General features: G+C 46.8%; 1 protein-coding gene across 7 annotated transcripts in view; it reads right to left on the bottom strand.

Annotated features, from left to right (window-relative positions):
- Positions 1 to 26,534, bottom strand: part of SMC4 (structural maintenance of chromosomes 4) — a 125,480-nt gene that overhangs the window by 50,730 nt on the left and 48,216 nt on the right. For all 7 annotated transcript variants that reach the window (XM_050965800.1, XM_050965796.1, XM_050965794.1 and 4 more), the window contains 3 exons: positions 25,443 to 25,583; positions 5,016 to 5,166; positions 748 to 912 (listed from right to left, as the gene is read on the bottom strand). In XM_050965800.1, the coding sequence (XP_050821757.1) occupies positions 748 to 912; positions 5,016 to 5,166; positions 25,443 to 25,583 (457 nt within the window). The remainder of the gene's footprint in view (positions 1 to 747; positions 913 to 5,015; positions 5,167 to 25,442; positions 25,584 to 26,534) is intronic.

Genomic DNA, 26,534 nt, shown 5'->3' with positions numbered 1-26,534 from the left:
CCTGTGAAAGTGTGGGATCTTTGTCCAGGATGGGTTGTAGATCCCTGATGATGCGTTGGACGGGTTTTTGCTGGGGACTGTATGTGATGGCCAGTGGAGTTCTGTTGGTTTCTTTCTTGGGTTTGTCTTGCAGTAGGAGGCTTCTGGGTACACGTCTGGCTCTGTTGATCTGTTTCCTTATTTCTTCATGCGGGTATTGTGACCTAACCAGATCAGCCACACCATCACCGGTTCATTCACCTGCACGTCCACCAATGTAATATATGCCATCATATGCCAGAAATGCCCCTCTGCTATGTCTGCCACGCTATAGCAGACCTTAAGGTGGCCATCCTGCAGCAAAAAAAACTTCAGGACCAGACTTCAAAGAGAAACTGCTGAGCTTCAGTTCATCTGCAAATTTGACACCATAGATCAGGATTAAACAAAGACTGTGAATGGCTTGCCAACTACAAAAGCAGTTTCTTCTCCCTTGGTTTTCACACCTCAACTGCTAGAAGAGGGCCTCATCCTCCCTGATTGAACTAACCTTGTTATCTCTACTTTGCTTGCCTATATATACCTGCCCCTGGAAATTTCCACTACATGCATCTGACGAAGCGGGTATTCACCCACGAAAGCTCATGCTCCAAAATGTCAGTTAGTCTATAAGGTGCCACAGGATTCTTTGCTGCTTTTACAGATCCAGACTAACAAGGCTACCCCTCTGAAATTAGTCCAAGTTTATGGATACCAAATGTTTCAAACCTCTTTCTCTTTCTGAAGTCCTTGTGTTTCCTGTTTAAGGCTATCCATAACTTGTTTTAATTTTTCTTCTTCTCGCTCTTTTTCCTTTTCAAGAACTTCTTTCTTAGAGGATGCTTCACTGATAATTGTCTCACTGTTGCCAGGTACATGTTTAAACTGTTCAACCTGTTAAGGAAGACATTTTTAATTTTTTCCATTAACTGATACAAAAAAGGAAAGTTTATTTTATCTTTAAGCTTTGCCTTCTTATGCTATGGACAATGAGGGAAACCTGAGGAAATGTAAACATCTATTAGCCCTGACATCACGCTGAGTCTATCTACCTTCAGGACTGCAAATATCTCCCTGCTTCAGTGATGAAGTACATACATAAAGGGCAGTTTTATTCACTTTATGTAAGTGAGCAAGAACAAAAGTTTTCGTTTCACCCTCTAAATTGCTATTTTGCAAGAGACCAGCACTCTAAAATTTGGGCTGAGGCTTCTTGTCTTCTCTTTGGATTTTAGCTGATTGTCAAGCTTTTAATAGTAACACTTCCAAGAAGCCTCACTCAGTTCCAGTCAGAGACTTCTCAAGCACTAATCGAAACAAAATTCTGAACAAAACACACCCGCACATTATTTCAATGGAGTTTCAGATTGGTCCTCTCCTTCAAAGAAAGGAAACATACATGATAGGACTGTAAGAATGACTGAAGAGGAGGCAGATTGGTGTCTCCTGCTGTACTTGGGCTGCATCTTAGGAGAATAATTTGGCTGTCTCCTGTAAGACTGTTTTCTCTGGAGCTGATAACAGTATGGTTTGTGATGCAAATTCCAGGTATATATCCCTAACAAGAACAATGTAGCCTTAGAGCAGTGGTCCCCAAACTTTTTATGTCATGCACCCCCTTAAATTTGTTCCTTCCCTCCCCCGTCTCCAGCTAGGGTTAGGGCTGTGGCTGCTGCTGGGAGTGGGGCTGGAACCATGGCTGGGAGCCGGTGGCCAAGGCTGGGAGCAGGGCCTGGAGCAGAGCTTGGGGCAGAGTTGGGCTGGGTGGCACTCCTTCCTAACCCCCTGTGGGGGCTGGCCCAGGGGCATGCCCCAGAGTTTGGGGACCACTGCCGTAGAATCTTTTAAGGAACACAGAATGGGGTGCTCACTGAGTGAATCTATCCCTTCAAAGGGCTTATTGTGATTTGCACATCTCATTGAATGCCCAATGCCTTAATCCATCAAGCCCTTTTCTTTGTCACTACTGTTGCCGTGGATCCAGTCATCGTGTCTGAAGAGTCCATTGTCGCTTGTAAGGCTGTTCTGGTCATTAAGTTGCCTCCCTGCTTATCTTTCAGCTCTTTTCTGTTCTAAGGTGGGAACTTTGCCAGAAAGGGTTTCACTTTCTCTTAGTTCAAAAAAAATTATATTTAGCTACAAGAGTGTAGGATAATTTGCCCCCTGAGGTGGAGTGGGGTGGAGAAGTAGGCTTTGATCTTGAAAAGGTCACATTCCTTTGAGGTGCTTTTGTTCAATTTGGATTTCTCCTGAACTGCTGAGACAACAAAGGAGCCTGGGTTGGAATGGGCACAGCAGTACTGAAACCTTTTTGGAGGGACTTGGTGTTGTTTCTCCACACTTTTTGTGGTAGGTGGTATTGTGGCAGGTGGTATTGTGGCAGGTATTTACCAAAGGGTTCCAGCAGGTCAAGCAGTCTATTTATTGGAAAGGTGATTTGTCTGGGCCTGAAGTTGCCAATAAGTTGAGTAACATAAGAGAGTTGTCTTATGACAGATGTGTCTATTTCTAGAAGGTCGGCAGTTCTCATAACTAGTTATTGAAATGACTGAAAATCTGCTGGTGGTATCATGGTCACTACTTCATCAGGTGACGAGGAAGAAAAGTCTTTGGATAGTGAAGCAGAACGTTGTTGCTGCTTCTCCTGATGCTGTTTCTTCCTTTTAAGAGTTGGTGGATGGTCTGGACTGGCATGCCCATGGGAAGTGTAATTTTTATCTCCTGGAATGAGATAGAGATCTGCTCCTGGAGGTGTGTGAAGGTTGATCTCAGTAAGTCACACAACTGGCATGCTGTATGAATATGGCTGGCTTGTTTGATGATGGCCAATCCAACACAACTTCTAATGTACTTGGAGCTCAGCACTATAATGAGTACCACCAAGACCTTCGCCATTCCTGGACACAGATCTCAGGGAAGAAGATTCTCTGCTCAAAGGCGAAGAGAACATGTCGCCTACGGATAGAGAGGGGGAGCACGTTTTCTCAAGGGGCAGAGACAGGGTATATGGTGCTCTTGGTCACAGGGTCCACACTGGTGCTGATAACTGTGTTGGTACAGAGATCATTCTGGATTTCTCTAATGACATATCCTATAGTATCAGTGACTCTGGTAAAGGTATCAGCAGAGGGCTATATTATCGATACAGATGGGGGTGGGGTGGTGCTGTAGAAACTTTACTTGGTGCTGCGAAGGTAGGAGGCTCGACACTAGTATTCAATTCCATTTGGGGCTTAGTCGCTTTCTCCCTGGAGTCTTTGTGTGGTCTTTTCTTGTGGGAAGGCACTGAGTTCCATCTGGTGTCTCTGCTCTTGTCTCTGCCAATGGTTTTGGGCATTACAAGTCTGCTGGACATAACACTGGAGAGTGCCTTGTCTGTTGATATTTTGTGGGCTCTAGTATCCATCTACCCCTTATTTGAGGAGACAGTCACTGATTGCTCCAACAAGTAAAGATTTTGTTGCGCATTCTGTGACTTGGCAGTCCTCAAAGAGAACTGGCATTCAAAGCATCTCTTATGCTCATCCTTTAACAGGATTAGACTAATGCAAGGAGGACAGGACTTGAAGCTTAAGAGCAGGCTTAGAGCCCACTATGTTGAAATACCCTATACAGGGGGATCCAAGCATCAGAAGCCAGCTCAGATGGGCTAAGCTCATTCATTCTGGTCTTCTCTAGGTGAAAAAATTCTGAGAGGTTTTTAAGGGTTCTTGAAGGGTTTAGCCAGAGCTAAAGACTAGAGGGTCAGACATTCACTATGTTTTCTCATGCTACTATGGTCGGCAAGAGGGAAATGAGGGACGGCAGCAGCCATACAACTCTTTATACTCTTGTACAGGAACATAAGGAGGCACAGGGCACTTGTGCACTACAGTAGGATCCGCACTGACATACGTTTGAGGAAGACCTAGCAGTTCCCTAGATAACCCTGTGAAGGAACAGCAGTCCAGATGCTAAACTGGTGGTCTGCATCACAGAAAAGTAGTTCCGATTCTTCAGAAATATATAATTTTGGCCAACACCTCCCCTCTTCTTCCTTTTCACAGCTATCACTGCCCTAAAATTTCGGTAATTTTGTATATTTGCCATGGAGGGCACAACACCAGCTGCAGAATAGCTGCCTGAAAAGGCTGTTACTTCTTCAAGAACAGCAGCATGATTTTTTAAAATTACTCTTATTAACATTATGATATGGAATAAGCAGCCTAGTTAAGTCCATCCTCAAAGTTATGTCACATTTGGAATTTATGTGAAATCAGGGGTTCTGCTCTTAACAGCTATAAACTAACAAACTTCTAATGAATGGTGGCAGTGTTAAGCCCTTCTGTACCCTCTTTGCTGCGTGTGGCTCTATTGGCAACTTCGCCCAATACTGATATCAGGAGTCTGTTTCTCCTGAATAAGTCAATCATATCACAGATAGTTATTTATAAGGAAGTGCAGCTTCCTACACTTACTTACTGGAGATAATATTCACAGCTGTAGGAGAGAAACAAAATTTGTAGTGCCAGAAGTGAGCCACCTTGAGTCCAGGACAGGGAAACATTACATTTTTAAACATGGATAGATATTTGAGCTGGGAGGGGACAGAAACAGTTAAATAATTACACTTGCTACAATAGAAGGGATGTTCAGTTTTCTTTGGCAACAATCAAGTTACTACACTGTTAACCAGTTTGGCAATCAACTTGGTAGTTGGATCCATAGGCATGAAGGCTCAAGAAAATGATCTAGATCCTTAGAAGCTGACTTGCAAAAATAAAAATAAAAAAATTGATATCATGAGCTTCATTCTCCACTCACTTTAAATGCTAGACAAGACCTCAATTTCTAGGGTAAAACAAATTAAAAAACTTAAGGTCTTCTTTTTATCATAAAGCAGCAAAAATTTTCTTTTGTAGGTTATCTTAAAAAAAATTAGAGAGCCCCCCAATCCAGAATAGATAAACAATTAAATATTTGGATAATAGTAAGAGTTGCAAGCTTCATAGATATACCTTTTCTTTATCCTTTTCAAGCTGCTTCAGAAGTTTTTTAGCTTTGCTTTTGGCATGTTTTAGTTTTTCCCTTACTGTAACATCCTGCAAATCCAGCTGAGTAAATTTCTCTTTGTTCTCCTCTATGAACTTTGTAATTTTATTGAGTTTTCTAAAAAGAGAAAAAGGTCAGTCACTTTTGTATTAAAATCATTTTCACCAAAAATTGGTTTAGCTAGTGAACTTCTATGAGGCCTTGAATTGAAAGTGGTGCTGTTTGTTTTTTATAAAAATATCCAGCTTTTTATTACAGTCACTATTTCCCTGTAGCACCAGTGCTGCAGAAATAGAAGCACTGTTTGTTTGTCAAGCCGCAAAAGCCATGCACAGCTGTGGAAAACAATGTTTTCTCCAATACACATATGGCTAGTAACGCACACTGATGAGTTCTCATGACCTCATGAGATAGGAGGTAGCCTGATGCTGTAATAAGAATATAGACTAAGTACTGGTAGCCTCATCCATCCATTATGTAGCCAAATCAAGTCTTCCATTGCTCTACAACTGGATACAGAAATATAATTAAACTAAAGAAAAGATGTTAAACTGCTACATACATGTAACAATTCCCAGTCTGAACAGAAGAAGCAAATGCAAAAATAACTAGGCTAGCTACACCTGACAAATGGCCTGCAGTCCCTATAAAATAAAACCCCTCAGATGCAAAGACTATTCTCTGATGACAGGAAGGGGATCTTATTGCTAATTATGCATATCATCACCTGGTGATTAAAATATATTTTAGAAAGACATCCAGTCTTGATTTAAAAGCCTCCCAAGTGATTTGAGAATTTATCATATCCCTTGGTGCATACCCTTACTGTTAAAATTGGCTTTTTCTGTTTAACAAAAGAGCTCACCACTTAAAGGATATCTGAACGAGGACATTGCTGTCTGGAAAACTTCTGCATTTAGACTCCTCTCTCCTGAACTGAGCCCCTTCTGCAAATCAACCAGCTTTTATGTTTGAGAGTCCCTGTAACAGAGTCACTTGAGGAGGTACCAGATTAATCCCTGGCTATCTGACCAGCCTGATTGCTTCCTAATTGAATGAATGAATGAATGCAGGTCCCCACCTTCCCTCATTTGCTGAGGTGGTTTTATTGAGGTAGTGACAAGGGTGGAATTATTTATTATCCAACCTCTCCAGAAAGCAGGAGTCTCTAGGTGGTCTTGAAGATTTAAAACAATGTGCACAAATACATGGAGACTCCAGAAAGTTTGTCACAGTTTAGAATGTGTGATAAAAAACTTATTAACCTGTTCCATAACTGTTGTTCTTTGAGATGTGTTGCACATGTCCATTCCATTTTGGTTGACTGAGCAGCCTGAGCATGGTTGTCAAAACTTTCCCCCCTCATTGGTACCTGTTGCTGCCACGCACCCTTGCAATTAGACAAAGGGCAGAGCCACCCCTGACACCCCTTCTTGCTGGAAACTATGATGCAAAGGGGTAGAAAAGTAGGTCATGGAGTGGACATGTGCAACACTCCTCAAAGCACAACAGGTATGGAACAGGTTGGTAAGAAATGGTTATTCACTGTGGGTAATAACTGTGGTTCTTCAAGATCTGTCCCCTGATGGGTGTTCCAATATAGGTGCACTTGCGCCCGCTGCACCTTTGATCAGAGACTTCTCATAGCAGTGTCTGAACAGCCCACACGAGTATTATTCAGTTTCATACTCCGTGCTGTTGTTATACAGCACTGTGTAGGTGAACCGCCTTCAGTTCCCCTCTCTACCATAAAGCTCTACAGCAGACAATTTCAAACCAACGGGGATGGAAGGCGGGTAGTGGAGCACCCACAGAGAGACACATGTCAAAGAACAGTTTCTTCTTCTTTTAGTCATGTCCCTATGGGTGCTCCACTGTAGGTGACTCCACTGCAGTTCCCTTTAAGTAGGAGGGAGCCTCAGAGTCAAGTCTAGTATTGAAGAAAGTATAGCTGAGTCAAATGCAGTATCAGAGGCTGAACTGTGAGCTATTGCAGGGGTTCTCAACCTTTTTCTTTCTGAGGCCCCCCCAACATGCTATAAAAACTCCATGGCCCACCAGTGCCACAACTGTTTTTCTGAACATATAAGCCAGAGTTAGAGAGTAGCAAGCAGGGCAATTGCCTAGGCCCTGTGAAGCTAAGCTAAATTGCCCACGATTTGGCTTCAGTCCCAGGTAGAAGGGCTCAGGGCCCCGGGCTTTAGCCATGCACAATGGAGCTTTGGCTTTCTGCCCTGGGGCCCAGAAAGTCTAACACTGACCCTGCTTGGTGGAACCCCGAAACCTGCTCGTGGCCCCACAGGGGGTCCTGGATCCCTGGCTGAGAACCACTGAGTTATTGCATGGACCTCTGTACATACCTTTGCTGAGCGCTAAGTTACAGCTCTACATATTTCAGTGATGGGAACATATTTGAGAGAGGCTGTACAGGAGGAAATAGATCTCATACAGTGAGTCTGTAAGTCCAAAGGTGCTTGGAGATTACAAGGTTGGTAGCAATAGCTAATGCAGTTGGATATCCACCTGTAAAGTCTTTGTTTAGAGACTGCAGACCCTTGTGATCTGTCTCCAATTGAGACAAATTGTTTAGGGGTCTTTCTGAAAGGTTTAGTTGTTAATCCCTCAGAGTTTGAGGATGACTGTTTTCCATAAAAAGAAAAAAAATAAAAAGCCAATTATTGCTGGTGGATCTGCAGGTAGCTATTGAGACCAATCTGGGATCCACTGATCTTCTAACAGTTGGGCAGACATTTCCGAGGGAAGGGGTGGATCTGGACCGTTGAGTCAAGCTGCAGAGTATTCTTTCCTCCTTTCCCATTTCCTATTGTCTTTCTCTTGGACCTTGAAATACTGGGATCCTTGCCACAAGGTCATTTTCCATTTTGGTCAGTCAAGGGCTTGAATTTCCCAGAAGTTTATGTCAATACTGCACTTCATGTTGGTTTTGAGGGTATTTTTGAAGTGCTTCTTTTGCCTGCCCCTCCTCAGTTGTGAGAACATGACCTGCTTCAGGAGTCAAGTGTCTGGCATTTGAAGAACATAACCAGCCCAACAAACCTGTTGGCAAATTATCATAGCTTCAATGTGAGAGGTTTGGGCTTGGGACAGAACACTGATGTTGGTGTGTTGGTCATCCCCCTTGAGTCAGAAGATATTGTGGAGCAGGGATAACAATGGACTGGAATCTGAGAAGCTTGCTTTGATTCTTGATGTTATGATCTTCAAAGACATGTTCTCTCAAGCATCTGAAAACTGCACTGGCACATTGGGAGGCAGTGTTGAATTTCCTTGTCAATGTCAGCTTTCTGCAACAGATGACTGCCAAGGTAAAGGAAGTGTTGGATGTTCTCCAGGGTCTCTTCGTTGATCTGAATTACAGGAGCATGTGCCTGGTGATTCAGAGCCTGTTGGTGGAGTACTTTAGTTTTCTAGATGTTGAGTGTCAGGCCAAATTGGTTGTAGGCCTCAGAAAAAATGACAAATTTAAGATCTTCTTCTAAGTGGGTGCATAGGGCACAGTTGTCTGCATATAGGAGTTCACTGACTGATTTACTGATAGTCACCTCTGATCCAAGAGACAGACTGACGCTGAAGACCTTGCCGTCCATTCTGTATTGTATGTCAAATCAGAATAGAAGCTTATCAGTGATGAGAAAGAGGATGATAACAAGGAAGATGGAGAATGGAGTTGAAGACAAGACACAGCCTTGCTTGATTCCTGTCAGGCCTAGGAAGAGGTCCATTTCAGATCCAGTGCTTACAACTGTCACAAACATGTCGTCATGGAGGAGAACGACAAAAGTTTTGGCAAACATCCAAATGGAAGAAGAATTCTCCATACAGCCTCCCAGTTGAAGGAGTTGAATGCTTTCAAGAGGTCGATGAAGGCCATGTACAGAGGTTGATGTTGTCCGCAGCACTCTTCCTGAAGTTGACAGGCAGTGAAGGCGTCATAGTTGGTAATTCAAAATGGTCTGAATCTGCATTGCAATTCTGGGAGGATTTCCACAGCAAAAAGAAGCCGGTGTTCGAAAAGAATATGGAGAGAATCTTTTTGGAGGTGGACAACAGGGCAATTCCTGTCAAGACAGAAGGCTAGGGCTTTCTTGACAGCATGTGTGGGTAACAATGCCTCTTATTTGCCTAGATGTGGACAGAAGATTGGGAGGTGAATGGATTGGTTAACACGGAACTCTCCAAGTTTTTACCAAAAATACCTTCAGTGTGGTCATAACGTAACCTTGTCTTTGAAAGATATTGTGAAAACAGGGGTACGCCACAAGGGCTCCTATTTCCCCAACTCATCAAACTGATGTGATGGCTACCAGAAATATTGTTTTCATCGACAAATGGAGGAGTGAGCAGGTAGCTATTGTTTCAAGTGGAGATCTTGTAAGACATTTAAGAACCAGATTGAGGTCCCAAACCAGAGTAGACTGGTGGAAAGAGATTAGAGTCCTCTGAGAAACTTCATTGTTATTGGGTAAGCAAATATGGAATAACCCTCTGTTGGAGAATGGAAGCCAGGATGGTTGGAAGATGGACTTGAATGGAACTTGAGAACAGCCCTGAGTTTGTTCGTTCTAGGATGTACTCTGTATATCTGACAGCAATGACATTGTCAGTGGAATGTGTTTGAGGTCACACCAATGGCAAATCTTGTCCATTTTTGTTAGTGTGTAAATGGGCTTTTTGCTGTGTAATAGCACTCTTTCCCCTTCCGCTGAATAGGTAGTCTTTAATCCCATGAATCATCAACCAGCCATCTCTGAGGCGAAGAACCCCAAGACTGGGGTGAAGGATCTTTCTGCCTTCCTGGGAGAAGAGATGAGGAGCAGCCTGGAGAGTAATTGGTGAGTAAATGGCCAGCTGTATCAGGTAAGGAAACCATGTTTGTCTGGGCTATGTCAAGACTATTAGAATAACTCTGGCTTTGTCTTTTTTTATTATTATTTTGAGTAGAACTTTGGATATAAGAGGAGTCAGAGGGAACGCATAAAGTAGACCTGACAACCAGAGAAGGTAAAAGTCACCCCTCAAACATCAGTGACCCTGTCCAACTCTGGAGAAGAGCTGGACATATTTCTTGTATGCCAAAATGGTGAGCAGGTCTATTGGAGGGATGCCCTTTTGTTGGAATATGTGGTGAAGTATGATGGAAACTATCTCCCACTTGTGGTCTTGAGAGAAGTGTCCACTGAGTGTGTCCGCAGTTACATTCTGAACTCCAGGAAGCTAAGTTGCTGTGATGACTATCTGATCACACGTACACAATTCCAAAACTTGACAGCATCAGCGCAGAGGTAGGGGGATCTTGCTGGTTGATATAGAACATGAATGACATGTTGTCCATCATGACCTTTATGCGTTTGCCCCCATTAGTGGTAGAAACTTGAGACTGGTGTATCTGACTGCCCTGAGTTCCAGAAGCTTGATGTGCAGAGGGGTTTCCTGAGGCATCCCCCCTGTCCTGGGCCACATAGGTGTCTAAATGTACTCCCTTCCCCAGTAGGGATATATGCGTCATAATGATAACTGCAGAGGGAGGACAGATGAAAGGGATTCTTGCACAAATGTCCTGACGGTATTTCCACCAACTGAGAGATTCCTTTAAGAAGGTGGATATGGAAAGTAGTGTAGGTAGACTGTGTCTGTTTGGTGAACAAACAGCCCTGAGTCACCCCTGAAGGCATTGCATTTGCAGTCTTGTGTGGTCTATAATTAAAGTACCATCTGCCATATGGCTCAACAGTTGAAGACAGTTCTTGAATGGAGTCTGATGAATGATTTGGATTGTATTGTTTATGTTGGCTCAGGCCACTAATCTGCGCATTGGGAGGTAGGCTCTTGCTGTTATTGAACTGAGATGAGAACCTATGAATTCTAACTTTTGCACAGGAGTTAAGGTGGATTTTTGAATGTTCTATTACAAGTCCAATTTGAGAAAGAGGCCTACGGCATTACAAATTGCCCATGAAGTTACATCCAGGGAGCAACTTTTCAGAAGCCAATCATCTAAGTTTGGGAACACCAGAATCTGTGTTCTGCGGAGGTGTGCTGCTAGTACTGACATGAGCTTTGAAAACTCTTGTGGCAGATGACAGGCCAAAAGAGAACACCCTGTACTGAAAATGGTCTTGCCCAATAGGAAGAAAGTGTAGGAATTTTCTGTGCAAGGGGTTGATCGCGATACAGAAATGTGCATCATGAAGGCTGAGGGCAATCCCCTTGGTTTAGTGATGGAATTATTGCTGCAAGTGTGTCTTCACAAAGGTGTCGAGTAGCCTTAAAACTAGGATGGTTCTCCAGCTGCAATTATTTTTTAGAACCTGGAAATACCTGGAATAAAACCCCTTCCAGTTCCCAAGCAGCAAAAACGGTTCTATAGAAACCTGACAGCAGGTTCTTGTGAGAAAGGTCTCTTAAGGGGAAGGAAGGAAGGAAGCAGGCAGAAGAAGAAGGGAAGTGAATGGAGTACCCAGTGGAAATAATCTCCAAAACCCACTCGTCCATAGTAATAGCCTCCTATGCCTGCCAGAAGTGGTAAAGGCAGTTGCTGAAGGGAGGAGGACAGGTGAAATATTGCAGCTAGCATGAAAGGGGATGTCAGCTCAGGCCCTCGGCTATCCTGTCCAAAAAGGTGCTTCAAGGTAGAGGGTTGGGAAGTGAGTGTTTTTCTCCTCTGGAACCTCTGTCTCTTGCATTGAGGTTCATACGATCTCTGGGAACCCAAGAATTGGGTGGGGGCAAGATTTCTGCACTGTCTGAGACTCACTAAACTCTCTATTTCAGGTACATGGATAGTTCTCTCCAGAGAACGAAAGGTGGCCCTGGAGTCCTTCACTGTGTGCAGAGTTTCATCTGTGCTGTCAGTGAACAGTTCAAGACTTTTTTTTTCTTTTGATGGCACTTAAATTGTTTTCTGGGCCTCCACTGGAAATACTCAGAGGTGAAACCAGGAGGCCATACTCATAAGTACTACCCAGAAATCAAATGAGCAGCAGTATCAAGAAAGGCCTGCAGAGATGTTCTGGCAAGCACCTGGTCTTCTGCAATAATTGACTGTAATTGCTCTCTGTTTTGCTGGTAGATGCTCAATAAAGGAGTTCAGCTTAGTATAAATTTGCATGATTGCATGTCACCATTAATACCTGATATTTGGCAATTTTGAATTTGATTTTCTACCAAACAGGTTGAAGCGTTCATATTTATCACAGGGCATAGTGCTGCCATGTTCGTTAATTGCCTCAACCACTAAGTTGTCAGGAGAGGGATGAGAAAATACAAATTCTGAATTCTTAGAGGGGACATAATATTTTTTGTCCGCTCTCTAGCACGTGTACAGAATTGAGGCTAGGGTGTGCCAAATGACCTTTGCATGGTCCAGGAAGGCCTCATTAACAGGCATGGCAATGTGGGCAGATGATGCTGGATGAAGGATGTCAAGCAGCTTATGATATGGGTCTTTAACCTCCTCAAGAGGTATCCACAAAGAATTTATGACTCACTTGATATGGTCCTGTAACTATTTAAAATAAACAGCCATGGATGGTGGAAGTGGCATGACTGCTTCATCTGGGGATGAAAAAGATATGTTGGCTGGTGGAGAGATCTCTTTATTAGCCCTAGCTTCCAGTTCCTCAAAGTTTTCTTCCTTAGATTAGTGTTCTGGACAGGGAGGGTGATGAAGGATGTTGATCTCTGTGGTGGGTGGTGCTTGAGGTCCTAGAAAATTGCTAGCAATAGGCTACCCAAGGCTCCCAGTCTAGCAAAGAAGGTGGTATATATGGCATGGGCAGAGTCACCCATGGGTGCTGGTACCAGCAAGATGGTGGTTGTGGATGTCTTTCATGAGGAGATCAACTTCCTCAGAGACCTCTGGAAAAGAGTCTCAATAGGGATGAAGTGGAGAACCTTGGGCAGATATGTGAGAGACTGAGGAAAGATCTTCATCAGAACCCCCCTCTTCAAAGTCACTCTGAAATGGAGGAACACTAAAAGAAACATGAGGTTAAAAACTGTTGGTACTGAGTGAATGTCTGGAGATCTGGAGGTCCTGAGTATATTGGAGCTGAGCAATGGTAAGTAGGGCATCTGAGTGAAAGCAAAACTCTTGCAGTACTGAGTGTGTTGTCCTATGTCCATGGCCTGTGACAAAGTGATGGCTAAGAGAGTTGATGGTACCATGAATCTCAACTACTTCAAGGGGAGTCCAGATAAAGCCTAAGGAGGCTTCTTTGGTAGCGAGTGAGAAGAGGTAGTGCTCTTCTTGCCACCTCACTCCATTGACTATACTGATGACCTCTTGGAGCCCAGGACTTTACATTCCTTAGGCTTAATTGTTCCCTTGATACCTGAGGAACCACCAGCCTCATCGGTACCAGGTCAGAGAGCACTGGGTGCTGAAGTGGCTGAAGTCATCAGAAATTGTGACTTTTTTCAGGTAGATCCCCTAACCTGGAGAACTCAAGGCACAGTCTTTGGGAATCTTATGAGAGGAATCTTGGCTCTTCCTCGTAGATGTCCTCAAGGAGTGCAGTTCGGAGATGGTGGAGGCAGCGAAAAGGGACAGGAACGTGAAAAACCAGTGCTGCCAAGGCTACACTGGGGCCATACATATGACTTGAGCATAATGGTGCATGATTTTTAGCTAAACTCTGAAGTGGAATTGGTGGGAAAGCATCCAGGAGCTTGCCCATCCAGGGCAACAAGAAAGCTTCCAAGAGGGGGACAACCTGGGATTGTGACCTTGCAGGTAGCAAAAGTGCTGTCACTTCCTGTTGGTTATTGTTGGAAACAGGTTATTGTTGGAAATGGAGGAATCTCCCACAGATGGAAAATGCCCATGGCTACATTTGGACACAGAGAACACCTGTGGTGATTCATAAACAATCTGCTTAGGTGGACTGCAACCTTATTTTGCACCTCCCAAAAATAAGAAGCTGTGAGGTCGATTAAAGTGGCAATGCAAAAGTCATAGTTGCATTGCCTCTTGGCAGAGCTGGGGCAAGTGGGCCCCTCACTGCCTGTTGAGACAGATCACCACCATTGGCTCCTACTCTTGATATGGGGTAAGAAAGCTTGCCATGCCAGTAGCATAGCTCTCAACTCCCTTATACTTATTGTCACAATACCCTTTGTGGATCATAACCCCTGCCTCTGAAAAGAACCCAGATGAGCCCCCCATCCCAGAGTAGACATATCTGTCACTAACATCATTGAAGGCAGAGACGGGACAAAGGGAACACCTACACATCCACTAACAGAGTTCATCCACCAGTCCAGAGAAGCTAAAATCTGAGAGGGTAACCTTACTCCAAGGCTTAGAGGGTGTTGGCTCAGAGGCACAATCTGGTATGTTGGACTGCACTTGTGCAAGAGGTCATGTGCCCAGAAGCCTCATATGATTCCATGCTGTCCGAATTAGGTGAACCTTGAGATCAAAGACGATGAATTCAATTATCTGAAACGTTGACCATACAAGGAAAGCAATGGCTTGAGTCAAGTTCAGAACAGACAGTATGAATTCTATCCTCTGCACAGGGGAGAGGACAGACTTCTCTGTGTTGATTAACAGTCCCAACAGCATTGAAGGTTGACTGCATAAGAGAGAAACTGAATTGAAACTGAACTCTTGATTGGATTCTTACCAACCAGTTGTCCAGGTAGAGATACACTTGCACACTCTTTCCTCAGAAACGCAACTCACACTGCCATACTTTTTTTTTTAAAACTCTGGATGATGGAGACAGACCAAAAGTTTATCATTGTGAACTGGTAGTCAGAATGGTTCATTAGGAACCTTAAATGATGCACATGGCCCTGATATTCTCATGAAAGTATGTATCCTTTGAGATGAAGGCAGCATACCAGTCTTTGGGATGTAGGGAAGGATAATGGAAGCCAGGAGACCATGCAAAGTTTTTTTCAGGTATCTGTTGAGTTGGCGCAGGTCTAAAATTGGTATGAGACTTCCCTTTGTTTTCAGGATAAGGAAATGGCAGGAATAAAACCCCATCCCTCTGTGACACTGAGGAAATTCTATAGCTTCCAATCAAAGCAGAGATAAGCATCTCCTGAAAGATTCTCTCCTCGTGAGAGTGGTCTTTGAACAGGGACAAGGAGAGAGGGAGGGAAAGAGGAGTAGAAATAAACTGAAATGTGTATCCCACTTCCATGGTGTTTAAGATCCATTAGTGTGAAGTGATTCAGGCACCACACACCTAGGAAATGAGAGGCACTCTTCCCTTGCAGACACAGGGAAAGGAGAGGCTGGAATGTTGGAGAGGTATCATGTCCTTGACCAACCCATCAAAATATATGTTTAGAGCCCCCAGGATGCCAAGATGAACTAGGAGCTGTTGCAGTCGAAGGCGGTGGAGTCTGTATTAATAACCCCTACTCCTTTTTCTTAAATTTTTTTTTTTAGGCGCAAGAGTAGCATGTTGGTCAGACTGCTAAGGACGAAACTGCTTTCTGTCTAGGGCAGGGGTACATATGCCCAGAGAAAAGACGGTTACTCACCTTTGTAACTGTTGTTCTTCAAGATGTGTTGCTCATATCCATTCCAGTTAGGTGTGCGCGCCGCGCGTGCACGTTTGCCGGAAACTTTTTTACCCTAGCAACTCCAGTGGGCCGGCAGGTCGCCCCCTAGAGTGGCGCCGCCATGGCACTTGATATATACCCCTGCCGGCCCGCCCGCTCCTCAGTTCCTTCTTGCCGGCTACTCCGACAGTGGGGAAGGAGGGCGGGTGTGGAATGGATATGAGCAACACATCTCGAAGAACAACAGTTACAAAGGTGAGTAACCGTCTTTTCTTCTTCAAGTGATTGCTCATATCCATTCCAGTTAGGTGAATCCCAAGCCTTACCTAGGCGGTGGGGTCGGAGTGAGAAGTCGCGGCATGGAGCACTGCTGAGCCGAAGGCCGCGTAATCTCTGGACTGCTGGACCAGGGCGTAATGGGAAGCAAAAGTGTGGACCGATGACCAGGTTGCCGCCCTACAGATCTCCTGGATTGGCACTCGGGCAAGGAAAGCCAGTGATGATGTCTGTGCCCTGGTAGAGTGTGCAGTCACACGGCCCGTAGGGATGTGGGCCAAGTCATAACAGGTCCTGATACAGGACGTTACCCACGAGGATATCCTCTGTGAGGAAATAGGAAGGCCCTTGACACGGTCCGCTATCGCCACGAAGAGTTGGGGGGACTTGCGGAACGGTTTGGTCCTCTCTACATAAAACGCTAGTGCCCAACGGACATCCAGCGAGTGGAGTTGTTGCTCCCTGCGGGACGAATGGGGCTTCGGGAAAAAGACAGGAAGGAAGATCTCCTGGTTAATGTGAAAGGCTGAGACCACCTTCGGGAGAAAGGCAGGGTGCGGTCTCAGCTGCATTTTGTCCTTATGGAAGACCATATACGGGGGGTCTACCGTGAGAGCCCGGAGTTCCGACACCCGTCTAGCTAAGGTGATGGCCACTAGAAAGGCGGTCTTCCAGGAGAAGTAGAGCGGGGAGCAAGTCGCTAACGGCTCAAATGGAGGGCCCATGAGCCGAGCCAGAACGAGGTTCAGATCCCATGAAGGGGAAGGGGGACGGACCTGTGGGTAGAGACGTTCCAGCCCCTTCAGGAATCTTGCCAACATAGGGTGGGAGAAGACAGAAGGGCCATCTCCTCCCAGATGAAAGGTGGAGATAACCGCTAGATGAACCCGAAGGGACGATATCGCCAGACCCTGGACCTTGAGGGACCAGATGTAGTTCAGAATATTGGCAATGGAAACCTCCATAGGGAGAAAACCCTTCTCTGAGCACCAGCAGGAAAAACGCTTCCACTTGGCTGAATACATAGCTCTAATGGAAGTCTTCCTACTGCCCAGGAGAACCTCCCGAACCGGGGTAGAGCAGCGTAACTCGGAGCTGATCAGCCACGCAGGAGCCACGCCATGATATGCAGAGACCGAAGGTCCGGGTGACAGAGCCTGCCGTGGTCCTGGGTGATCAGATCCAGGTGAAGCGGCAGGGGAACTGGGTTGGTTATTGAGAGGTCCAGCAACATGGGGTACCAATGTTGCCTGGGCCACGCTGGGGCTATCAGAATCACGCGAGCCCTGTCCCTGCGCACCTTGAGGAGAACCTTGTGGACCAGCGGAAACGGAGGGAACGCATAAAACAGATGGGTCGCCCATGGGATAAGGAAGGCGTCCGCTAATGACCCGGGCTCCCGACCCTGAGAGGAGCAGAATGCCTGGCATTTCCTGTTCTCTCTGGATGCGAAGAGGTCCATCTGGGGACGACCCCACCTCTGGAAGAGTGAGAGGGCGACGTTCGGGCGAAGGGACCACTCGTGTGAGCGGAAGGATCTGCTCAGGCGATCCGCCAGTGTGTTTCGTACTCCAGGTAGGTAGGAGGCTGTGAGGTGAATGGCATGGGCTATACAAAATTCCCAGAGCTGCGTCGCCTCCTGACATAGGGGAGAGGATCTGGTGCCGCCCTGCTTGTTGATATAGTACATGGTCGTCGTGTTGTCGGTGAACACCGCGACACAGCGACCTTGAAGGTGATGGACGAACGCTTGACAAGCAAGACGGACCGCTCTCAACTCCCGTATGTTGATGTGGAGGTCCAGTTCCTGGGGGGACCACAGGCCCTGAGTCCTCAGGGTTCCGCTGTGCGCCCCCCAGCCCAGATCTGAGGCGTCCGTCGTCAGGGATGCCGAGGGTTGGGGCGGATGGAACGGGAGCCCTGCACACACGACGGACTGGTCTAGCCACCACCGGAGGGAGTCCAGTACCCCCTGGCGGATGGTGACAATTGTGTCTAACGAATGTCTGGCCAACCGGTACTGCGCAATGAGCCAAGATTGGAGAGGCCTCATGCGGAGTTGAGCATACGCTGTCACGAACGTATAGGCCGCCATATGGCCCAGGAGGGTCAGACATGTTCTTATGGAGGTCAGGGGGGCCGCGTGCAAGCGCAGAATGATGGCCGATAGCGACTGGAACCTGGGCAATGGTAGCAAGGCCCTGGCCAAGGTGGAATCCAGAATGGCCTCGATGAACCCTATCCTCTGCGTGGGGAGCAGAGTGGACTTGTCCACGTTGACAATGAGGCCTAGGGCAGCAAAGAGGTTGCTGATCCTGCGGACGTGGTCGCGGACCTGCAGCTCTGATGTGCCTCGGACCAACCAGTCGTCGAGGTAGGGGAACACGTGAATGCGGCTGCGCCGAAGATATGCGACGACAACTGCCATGCATTTTGTGAATACCCTCGGGGCCGTAGAAAGGCCACATGGGAGGACCGCAAATTGATAATGCTTGCGGTCGACCATGAAGCGAAGGAAATGCCTGTGCTGTGGAAATATGGCGACATGAAAGTAAGCGTCCTGCATGTCGAGGGCGGCGTACCAGTCTCCAGGATCCAGCGATGGATGATGGTCCCCAGGGATACCATGCGGAACTTCAACTTCACCATATGCTTGTTGAGTTCTCGCAGGTCGAGGATAGGCCTGAGGCCTCCCTTGGCCTTGGGGATCAGAAAGTATCAGGAATAAAACCCCTTGCCCTTCTCGCTCTCTGGAACCTCCTCTATGGCTCCCTTGTCGAGGAGCGTCTGTACCTCCTGACAGAGGAATTGCTCGTGAGAGGGGTCCCTGAAGAGGGACGAGGATGGGGAGTGGGGGGGGGGGTGAAAACTGCAGGCGGTAACCGGCCTGTACAGTGCATAAGACCCAGCGGTCTGATGTTATGTGGGTCCACGCCTGGAGGAAAAACGAAAGATGGTTGGAAAACTGTGGGGAAGGATCCAAAGGGGAAACTGGTACTGTGCCCTCGGGCGCACCTTCAAAATGAAGGTTTGGGTCCGGGTGGGGCCTTGGAGGAGCCTTGGTTCTGCCCCCCTTGGCCACCCGACTGTCTGCGCCTACTGTTCCTGCCCTGGCGCCTATTAAGGTCCTGCCATGGGTGGAACTGGGGATATGGCCGGCGTTGTTGCTGCTGGTTCTGTGGCCGGAAGGACCTGCGCTGCGTCACAGGCGCATGCATCCCCAAAGAGCGCATGATGACGCGATTGTCTTTGAGGCTCTTTAGCCTGGGGTCTGTCTTGTCTGAAAACAGGCCCTGGCCTTCGAAGGGGTGGTCCTGGATGGTATACTGGAGCTCCGGTGGAAGGCCAGAGACCTGAAGCCAGGATATGCGGCACATCGTAAGCCCTGAGGCAAGGGTCCGAGTGGCCGAGTCTGCAGCGTCCAATGAGGGCTGCAGCGAGGTCCTTGCGACCTTCTTGCCCTCGTCAAGAATCGCCGCAAATTCTTGACGTGCCTCCTGCGGCAACAGCTCCTTAAACTTGTCCGCCGCTACCCAGGAGTTAAACGAGTAGTGGCTAAGGAGGGCCTGCTGATTGGAGACCCTGAGCTGTAGCGCCCCCGCCGAATAGACTTTACAGCCTAGGAGGTCCATCCGCCTCGCCTCCTTAGATTTGGGCGCTGGGGCCTCTTGTCCATGGCGCTCTCTTTCGTTCACTGACTGCACCACAAGGGAGCACGGTGTCGGGTGGACGTGCAGAAATTCATAGCCCTTAGAAGGGGCCATGAACTTTCTCTCCACGCCTCGTGCGGTAGGAGGGATGGAGGCCGGTGACTGCCAGATCGTGGTCGCGTTGGCCTGAATGGTCCTAATGAAAGGTATGGCAACCCTGGTGGGAGCATCTGCGGAGAGGATGCTGACCACCGGATCCTCGATCTCAGCGACCTCCTCTGCTTGTAAATTTAAGTTTTGCGCCACGCGCCTGAGGAGGTCCCGATGCGCCCTGAGGTCCAGAGGGGGAGGGCTGGAGGATGAGGTGCCTGCCATTGCCTCGTCAGGGGAAGATGACGAGGAGACCCCTGGCAGCAGAGCGTCCACAGGGTGTTCCGTCTGGACCCAGCCCTCCGGCTGTGGAGGGAGCTCTGGGTCCTGGTGGCTGGACCTGTCCTCGCCTTCCGGAGAAGCAAGGGGGCGAGACAGCGTCGACTCTGGTGGTCATCGGTCCGCTGCAGGCCGGGGAGAAGTATGTTGTGGACCCTGGGCTTGATGGTACGCCCACGGAGTCCAAAACCCCCACTGCTGTGGCCCTTGGTCTTGAGGTGAAGGGTCCTGGAACAGGGCCGCGTGTCTGTCCGCCTGAGAGGAGACCGATGGCTGTCTCGAAGGCCATGGAGGTGCCGAACTTGGCTGATGGGACTGAGGGAGGCCTGACGCTGACGATCCTCTTGGTGCCGAGGATCGGTAACGGGAGCCATACCGGTGCCGGGACCTGCCTCCAGCTCGGTGCCGGGATCGGGACCACGATCTATGTCTGATGTGGTGCTGGGATGGTGCTGGGGACCGGGACCTACCACCGACGCGGTGCCAGGAGGTCGACCTGGACCGGGACCTGCCACCGGCTCGGTGCTGGGAGGTCGACCGAGGAGTTGATCGCCGATGCGAACGGCTCCTAGAGTCCCGGTGCCGGTATGGAGACGAGCCAGACTGGGACCGTACCGACGTCGACCTGCGCCGCGAGTGCGACCGGCGCTGAGAACGCGAGCGTCCACGTCGTCAGAGCCTCGAAGGCGATCGATGCCTGGATTCCAGAGACGGCGCTCTCAGTGTCGGCTTGCCTCTGGAGATGACCCGCACCGGGGGTACCGGGGGTTGAGGCAGGGATGGCTCAGTCAGAGCTATCAAGTCCCGCGCCGAGGCGAAGGTCTCCGGCGTGGATGGGACTAATGGCTCGACCCCAGATCTTAAGGGGGAGCTCGGAGGGGCCGGACTCGACGGACCTTCCGGGCCCGGAGTCGATGGCAACCCTGCAGATGGTGCCGTGGCAGAGGTAGGTGCCGGGCGCTCCACTCGAGCCTGCCGAGATGGTGTCGCAGATGTCGAGGGTCTTTGGTCAGAGCCCGGTGCCGGGGATGGGCGGTGCCGGCGCAATCCGGTGCCGGTGTAGAGGTGGCCGACTGCGCTGACGGTACCGGATTCAGTGCCGCTTCCATCAAGAGAGTCCGCAGTCTTTGATCTCTCTCTTTCTTTGTTTGAGGCTTAAAGGCCTTGCAGATGCGACACTTCTCGGCAATATGCAATTCCCCGAGGCACTTCAGGCACGCATCATGGGGATCGCTAGTAGGCATCGGCCTCTTGCAGGCCGAGCACTGCTTGAAGCCCGGCGAACCAGGCATGGGCCCGGTGCCGGGAGGGGCAACGGCCCAACCCGCGAATAAGTTCTATAAACTATATACACTAACTACTAATTACTATACAACTCTAACTATATTATTAAACTATTCACAACTACAACTATTGACAGTAACGAAGGAGAGCTAGGGACGTGGAGGACAGCAAGCCGACACGGCGGTAAGAAGGAACTGAGGAGCGGGCGGGCCGGCAGGGGTATATATCAAGCGCCATGGCGGCGCCACTCTAGGGGGCGACCTGCCGGCCCACTGGAGTTGCTAGGGTAAAAAAGTTTCCGGCAAACGTGCACGCGCAGCGCGCACACCTAACTGAAACGGATATGAGCAATCACTCGAAGAAGAATTGAGAGTCTCCCTGGAGTCTTTTAAACCATGAAGTGTCATCTGTCATGACTCTTCAAATGGCAGGTCCTGAACAGTCTGCTGGACTTTCTTGGGCAGCCTGAAGACAGCATCCATGAGCATCTGCGCATGGTAAGCAGAAGCCATGGCCCTAGTAGCCAAGTCAGCAGCATTCAAATCAGTTTGCACTGATGTTCTAGTCACCAGCTTTCCTTCATCTACCAGCAAAAGAAACTCTTGTTTCCCGTGCTCTAGTAACTTTTCCTTAAACTTTAAATGTCAAGTCCAAGATATTATTACCGAAATATCAGGTCTGCCTAGCTGAGAGCCAATTAACAGCAAGATTTCTTTGCTTTGAGGCAGAAAGGAAAAGACAGTTTAAAAGTTTAGGCTACTGTGTAGTGCTCCCCCCACCCACTGGCCGCTTGTAAACCATTAGGGGGCCCAGCCACTAGCTTTCACAATATTAAAGTCATGCTGGTCTAACAAAGCCTGTTGTTCTGCAATTCTAACCTGTAACCCAGCCCTAGAACAATTTTTCCTACCATAACAGGTCAAGTTTTTGCATCCTTTGATTTCAGGGTAGCAGCCTGCTGCCCCTGGCATGCCCTTCTGTTGGCAGCCGAAACAGCCAACGACGCTAGGAATGGGAAAAATACTTGAAGCCTTGGATGAGTACTTAGTATCAATACTTATCCCTCTTGGATATGTGATGAAGTGAAGAGGGAATTTGCCACAGAGCCTTGGTAGACTCTAAAATTGCCTCATTAATTGGTAAGGCCACAAGGGAGGGCTAAACTGTGGCCAAAATATTAACATCTCTATGGGATGACTCCTAATGTCCTCCACTTGGACATCCAAGGCTGAGGCAAGCCTTTTCCAAAATCTCCCAGTAAGCTTTGAAGACATCAGGTAGGGTGAGGACTTTTTCCACAGAAAGTGCACCATCTGGGGAAGAGGAAGATGGAGATGGAGATGGAGATAACAGAGTTTAAGGCTAAGCCTCCTCTGGCAATTGACTGATAAGAGTACAGGAGGATCCTATCTCCTGACTTGGAGATGGAGAGAACACTCCAGGGATTCCAAAACGGCCACTGAAAAGGTAGAGTCCCAATACCTTCCCAGCCACATATCCCACCAATGCAGCATCTCAGAAGCATCCCAGGTGGCAAGCTCTCAGAAGGGATTCAGAATCTGAAGATTCAGCTTCTTCTGACCACAAAGGAGCTATGTCCATCAAATACCAGTGCAGAGAACTCAGAGACGACTGAAATAAGGCCACTGTTGCTAGCTTTCCCCTTTATGGTATCGCAGGATGAGTGCGCTGACAAACAGCACTCCTTGTTGTTTTGACATGGAACTGAGCACTGAACCAACTGAGACAAGGCAGTGTGAACTGATGGTACTGGTTTCCTGCACCACTGAGGAAACTGGCACTGACAAAGACAAGCCCCTTGCTGCCGCAAATACCTCCAGATGGCAAATGGTACAGGAATGGTCCCAGTTTAGTGAGTAACCAAAGATGACAGCATTGTAGAAGTTGAAGGCGACACTTGGGGTTCTGGACACAACGGTACTTGTCCCAGTGCCAGAATCAACTGTGCCTCCTTATGAGACGAACTGGACAAGGAATGCTTAGATTTAGGATGTACACTGCTTGATCCCTTTGCCCTCTTTTTGGGCTTAGGAGCTGTAGATCTTCCTCTTCAAGTTTCTTCCTTAAAAACTTTGTACTTCAACCTCAGCACTGGAGACTTTGACAGTACTGGGACTTCACCAACACTGGTGGAATGTTTTTCCAAAACTAAAGAGGTTGTTCCCTCCCCCTCCAAGCAGGAAAGCTCCAATAGTGGTCTAAGAGCAGCTTCTATCAAAAGAAACTTCAGCCTAGCCTCTCTGTCATTTTTGGTCCTAGGCTTGAAGTCCTTACAAATTTGATAACAATCTGACATGTGAGATTCACCCAAGCACTTCGAACAGGTGGTATGTGAGCCACTCACAGAAATTGGTTTGGAACAAGAACAATAAGGCTTGGAGCCTAGTGACTGAGGCATTCCTCCGTACCGAAACCAGGACCTCAAGCAGTGAAAACAAAAAAAAACATTTAAAAAAAATTCTAATCCCTAACACTAACTATGAATAAGGCTAAATTTTTGTCAGGAGTATTTTAAGTAAAAGTCAGGGCAGGTCATGGAAAACAAACAAAAACTCACGGCTGTCCATGACCTGCCCCTGACCTTCACTAAAAATATCCCTGAGAAAAGGGGTAGGTGGGTTCAGCAGCCACTGCTGCTGGGGCTCCTGGGTCCCCCACTGATACAATGAGTGGGAGCTCCAGAGTGCCCCTGAGGGCTGGGCTGCTGTGCAGGCAGGGATGACTGGGAGTTCCAGCCCCAGGGCAGAAAATGTCACGGTGGTCAATGGAAGTAATGGATTCCATGACCTCCATGACATAATCGTAGCCTTACCTACGAACAACAGGTAACCATCTACAAAATATAAAGGACACAGAGAACTTGGTAAAGCAAGACCAACAGATCCAACAACTGTCACTGGTGTTAAGAACAAACTGAGGACAGTTTGGGTGGCTCGGCCCTTTATACCTGCTCACAAGGGCTCATGGTGGTAGAGGGTGCCTGAGCTGCTCTGATGGGTACTGCTGAGGGAAAAACTGTTTCTGACCACAATATGTGGGGCACACACAAACAAGAGTAGAATGCACAAAGAACTAAACTTAATCCACAGTCATTCTGCGAGGTTACAGTTCAAAAGGTGATGATCAGGGAAGGATTCTTTCACAACACAATCACTAATAGCAGCTGGATCCACAGATCATATAATATATGGACACCATTTTGAGAATTGGAACGATCTAGATTGTTTAAAACTTTTTAGTATTGTAACCAAACTAGTCTGATGACATCAAAGTAATAAGAACAACTGGGAAGGGTGATAGAAACTATTTACCTCAAAGGCCTGACAAACAATTAGAAGAAATGACATCTGAAAGAGTCAAAGCATCCCAGGCTCCTTCTACTAAGGGCTAATAAAGCCCTTCAAAGAGCTCTCCAACAGAAAAGAAAATACAGGATTTGATAATATTTCTAGATAAATCACCCCCTGGGAAAGAAAACCCTTCAGACCTTTGCTAAACTTCATAAAGCAGTAAAAGAAAGCCACAACTCAATTATATGCCCTCTTCCTAATGGGTTATCTTTAAAGGATATCCTTTAAAAAGGCATCTGCTTGAACTGCCATTTTATCATAGAACTATGCCATACTTGAAGACACAGTTCTGAACTATAACCTTACAATCCAATCTGCATTGCAGCACTGCTCTAGGAACCAGACTGTGACAGAGTCATAATTTGGCTGTTTGTGGTGACTGTGAAAAGAGACCCACAATCTCTCCACCTGTGCAAGGGAAGAGTGGGAACCTAATAGCAGCTGCTTTCTGTCCCTCTGCAGGTTCTGCCAACTTAGGAAGCCAGTGGGGGATTAAGGGGCCTCATAACTACCTAAGATGCAGGAATGATCTACAAATGAGCCCTTTATGCTTTACAATATGTCATGCATAAAAGGAGAATATTCTCTGTACTAATATGTTCATTCAACTAATATGTTCATCAACCCTAACTGGAAATATGGAAGTACAACATGAGTACGTACAAACTTAGTGGTCATCTGAGATGTCAGTAATACAGGCTGAGTACAAAAGACCACTTGGTGTGGAAGAGTCAAAACAAAAAAAGTGACAAAACAGTTCGTTTTCTGAACTCAAAGCTTTACATGTGCAAAGTGTATAATGTGCTATTACAGTTTTTGAGATAATGAAAGTACTTACTTTTCTACATCTTTCAAAGCTTTATTCTTAACTTTCATTTCATCAGCAAGTTTACTATTCTTTGTGTTAATATCTTTAGTGTCTTCATGAATTTTTTTCTTTTGGGTTTCCATGTCAGTTATCCGATTCTGCAGGTCATAACTAAAGGAAATCACATATGTAAAATATATGTGAGGATTACAAAAAAGCCATTTGTACCAAATTTACGAGTTTTAAAAAAAATTGAGAGTTTTCGAATCCTACAATTATAACAAAAAATCACTGTAAATTAAATATTCAGTCCTCCAGCTGATCATTGCTAGACAGTCTTATGTACTTAAAATGAGGTTAAAGAAATCCAAAGATTTTACAGTTTAAAAAATGTAAATAATTTCAGGCTTGTCTATATGGTGGAGTAGTGTGTCTTACAGAGGTGTAATTTCTAAAGTGCATTAATGTGTTACTTTTAATTGGTCCATGCAGATCCTGCTGGTACGCACTAAAGTTTTCCTAGTGTACTTTAACATAATGCAGTACTAAGTTAACGGATGCTAGGGAATCTTGAGTGCACAGTGTGCTTTAGTAATCATACTTCCCGTAGAGTACACTGCTGTTTGATGTAGACAAACCCTTAGTTAACAATTTAAAATATCCAGTTTCTCTTTAAAGTAAGAGGTTGGCCTTAGGAAGTCCACCAGCCAAACTATTTTACTGGGGAGAGTGTGTGTGTGTGTGTGTGGGGGGGGGGGGGGGGGGGGGGGGGGGGGGCAGGGGCGGAGCGGGGGGGGTGTTGGGGCAGGACGAGATTAAAAAAAGGTTAAAGTAAAAGAAAGCTGGTAACCAAGTTTGGTTTTTTTTTTTAATTTTGTTTATATGTGCCAACGCGGACCATTGCTATTTGAAATTATCTAACATTTTTAAACTTAATACTTAGCATAAATAGGCACTCATTTTACTTAGTATTCTTTTAAATTTGAACTATTCAGTGAAAGTTTTGAGTGTTCCTGGAGATTCATGTTGACAATATTTACAAGTGGAAATATGGAGACACGGTAGCTAACTAGTAACTGCACTACTAATATAGAAACCAACATCAAAAGTTTAGAAAGGAAG

This window comes from Gopherus flavomarginatus, chromosome 8 (assembly GCF_025201925.1).
Source record: "Gopherus flavomarginatus isolate rGopFla2 chromosome 8, rGopFla2.mat.asm, whole genome shotgun sequence".
Taxonomy (NCBI): domain Eukaryota; kingdom Metazoa; phylum Chordata; order Testudines; family Testudinidae; genus Gopherus; species Gopherus flavomarginatus.
This window is presented reverse-complemented; position numbering and strand designations above follow the sequence as displayed.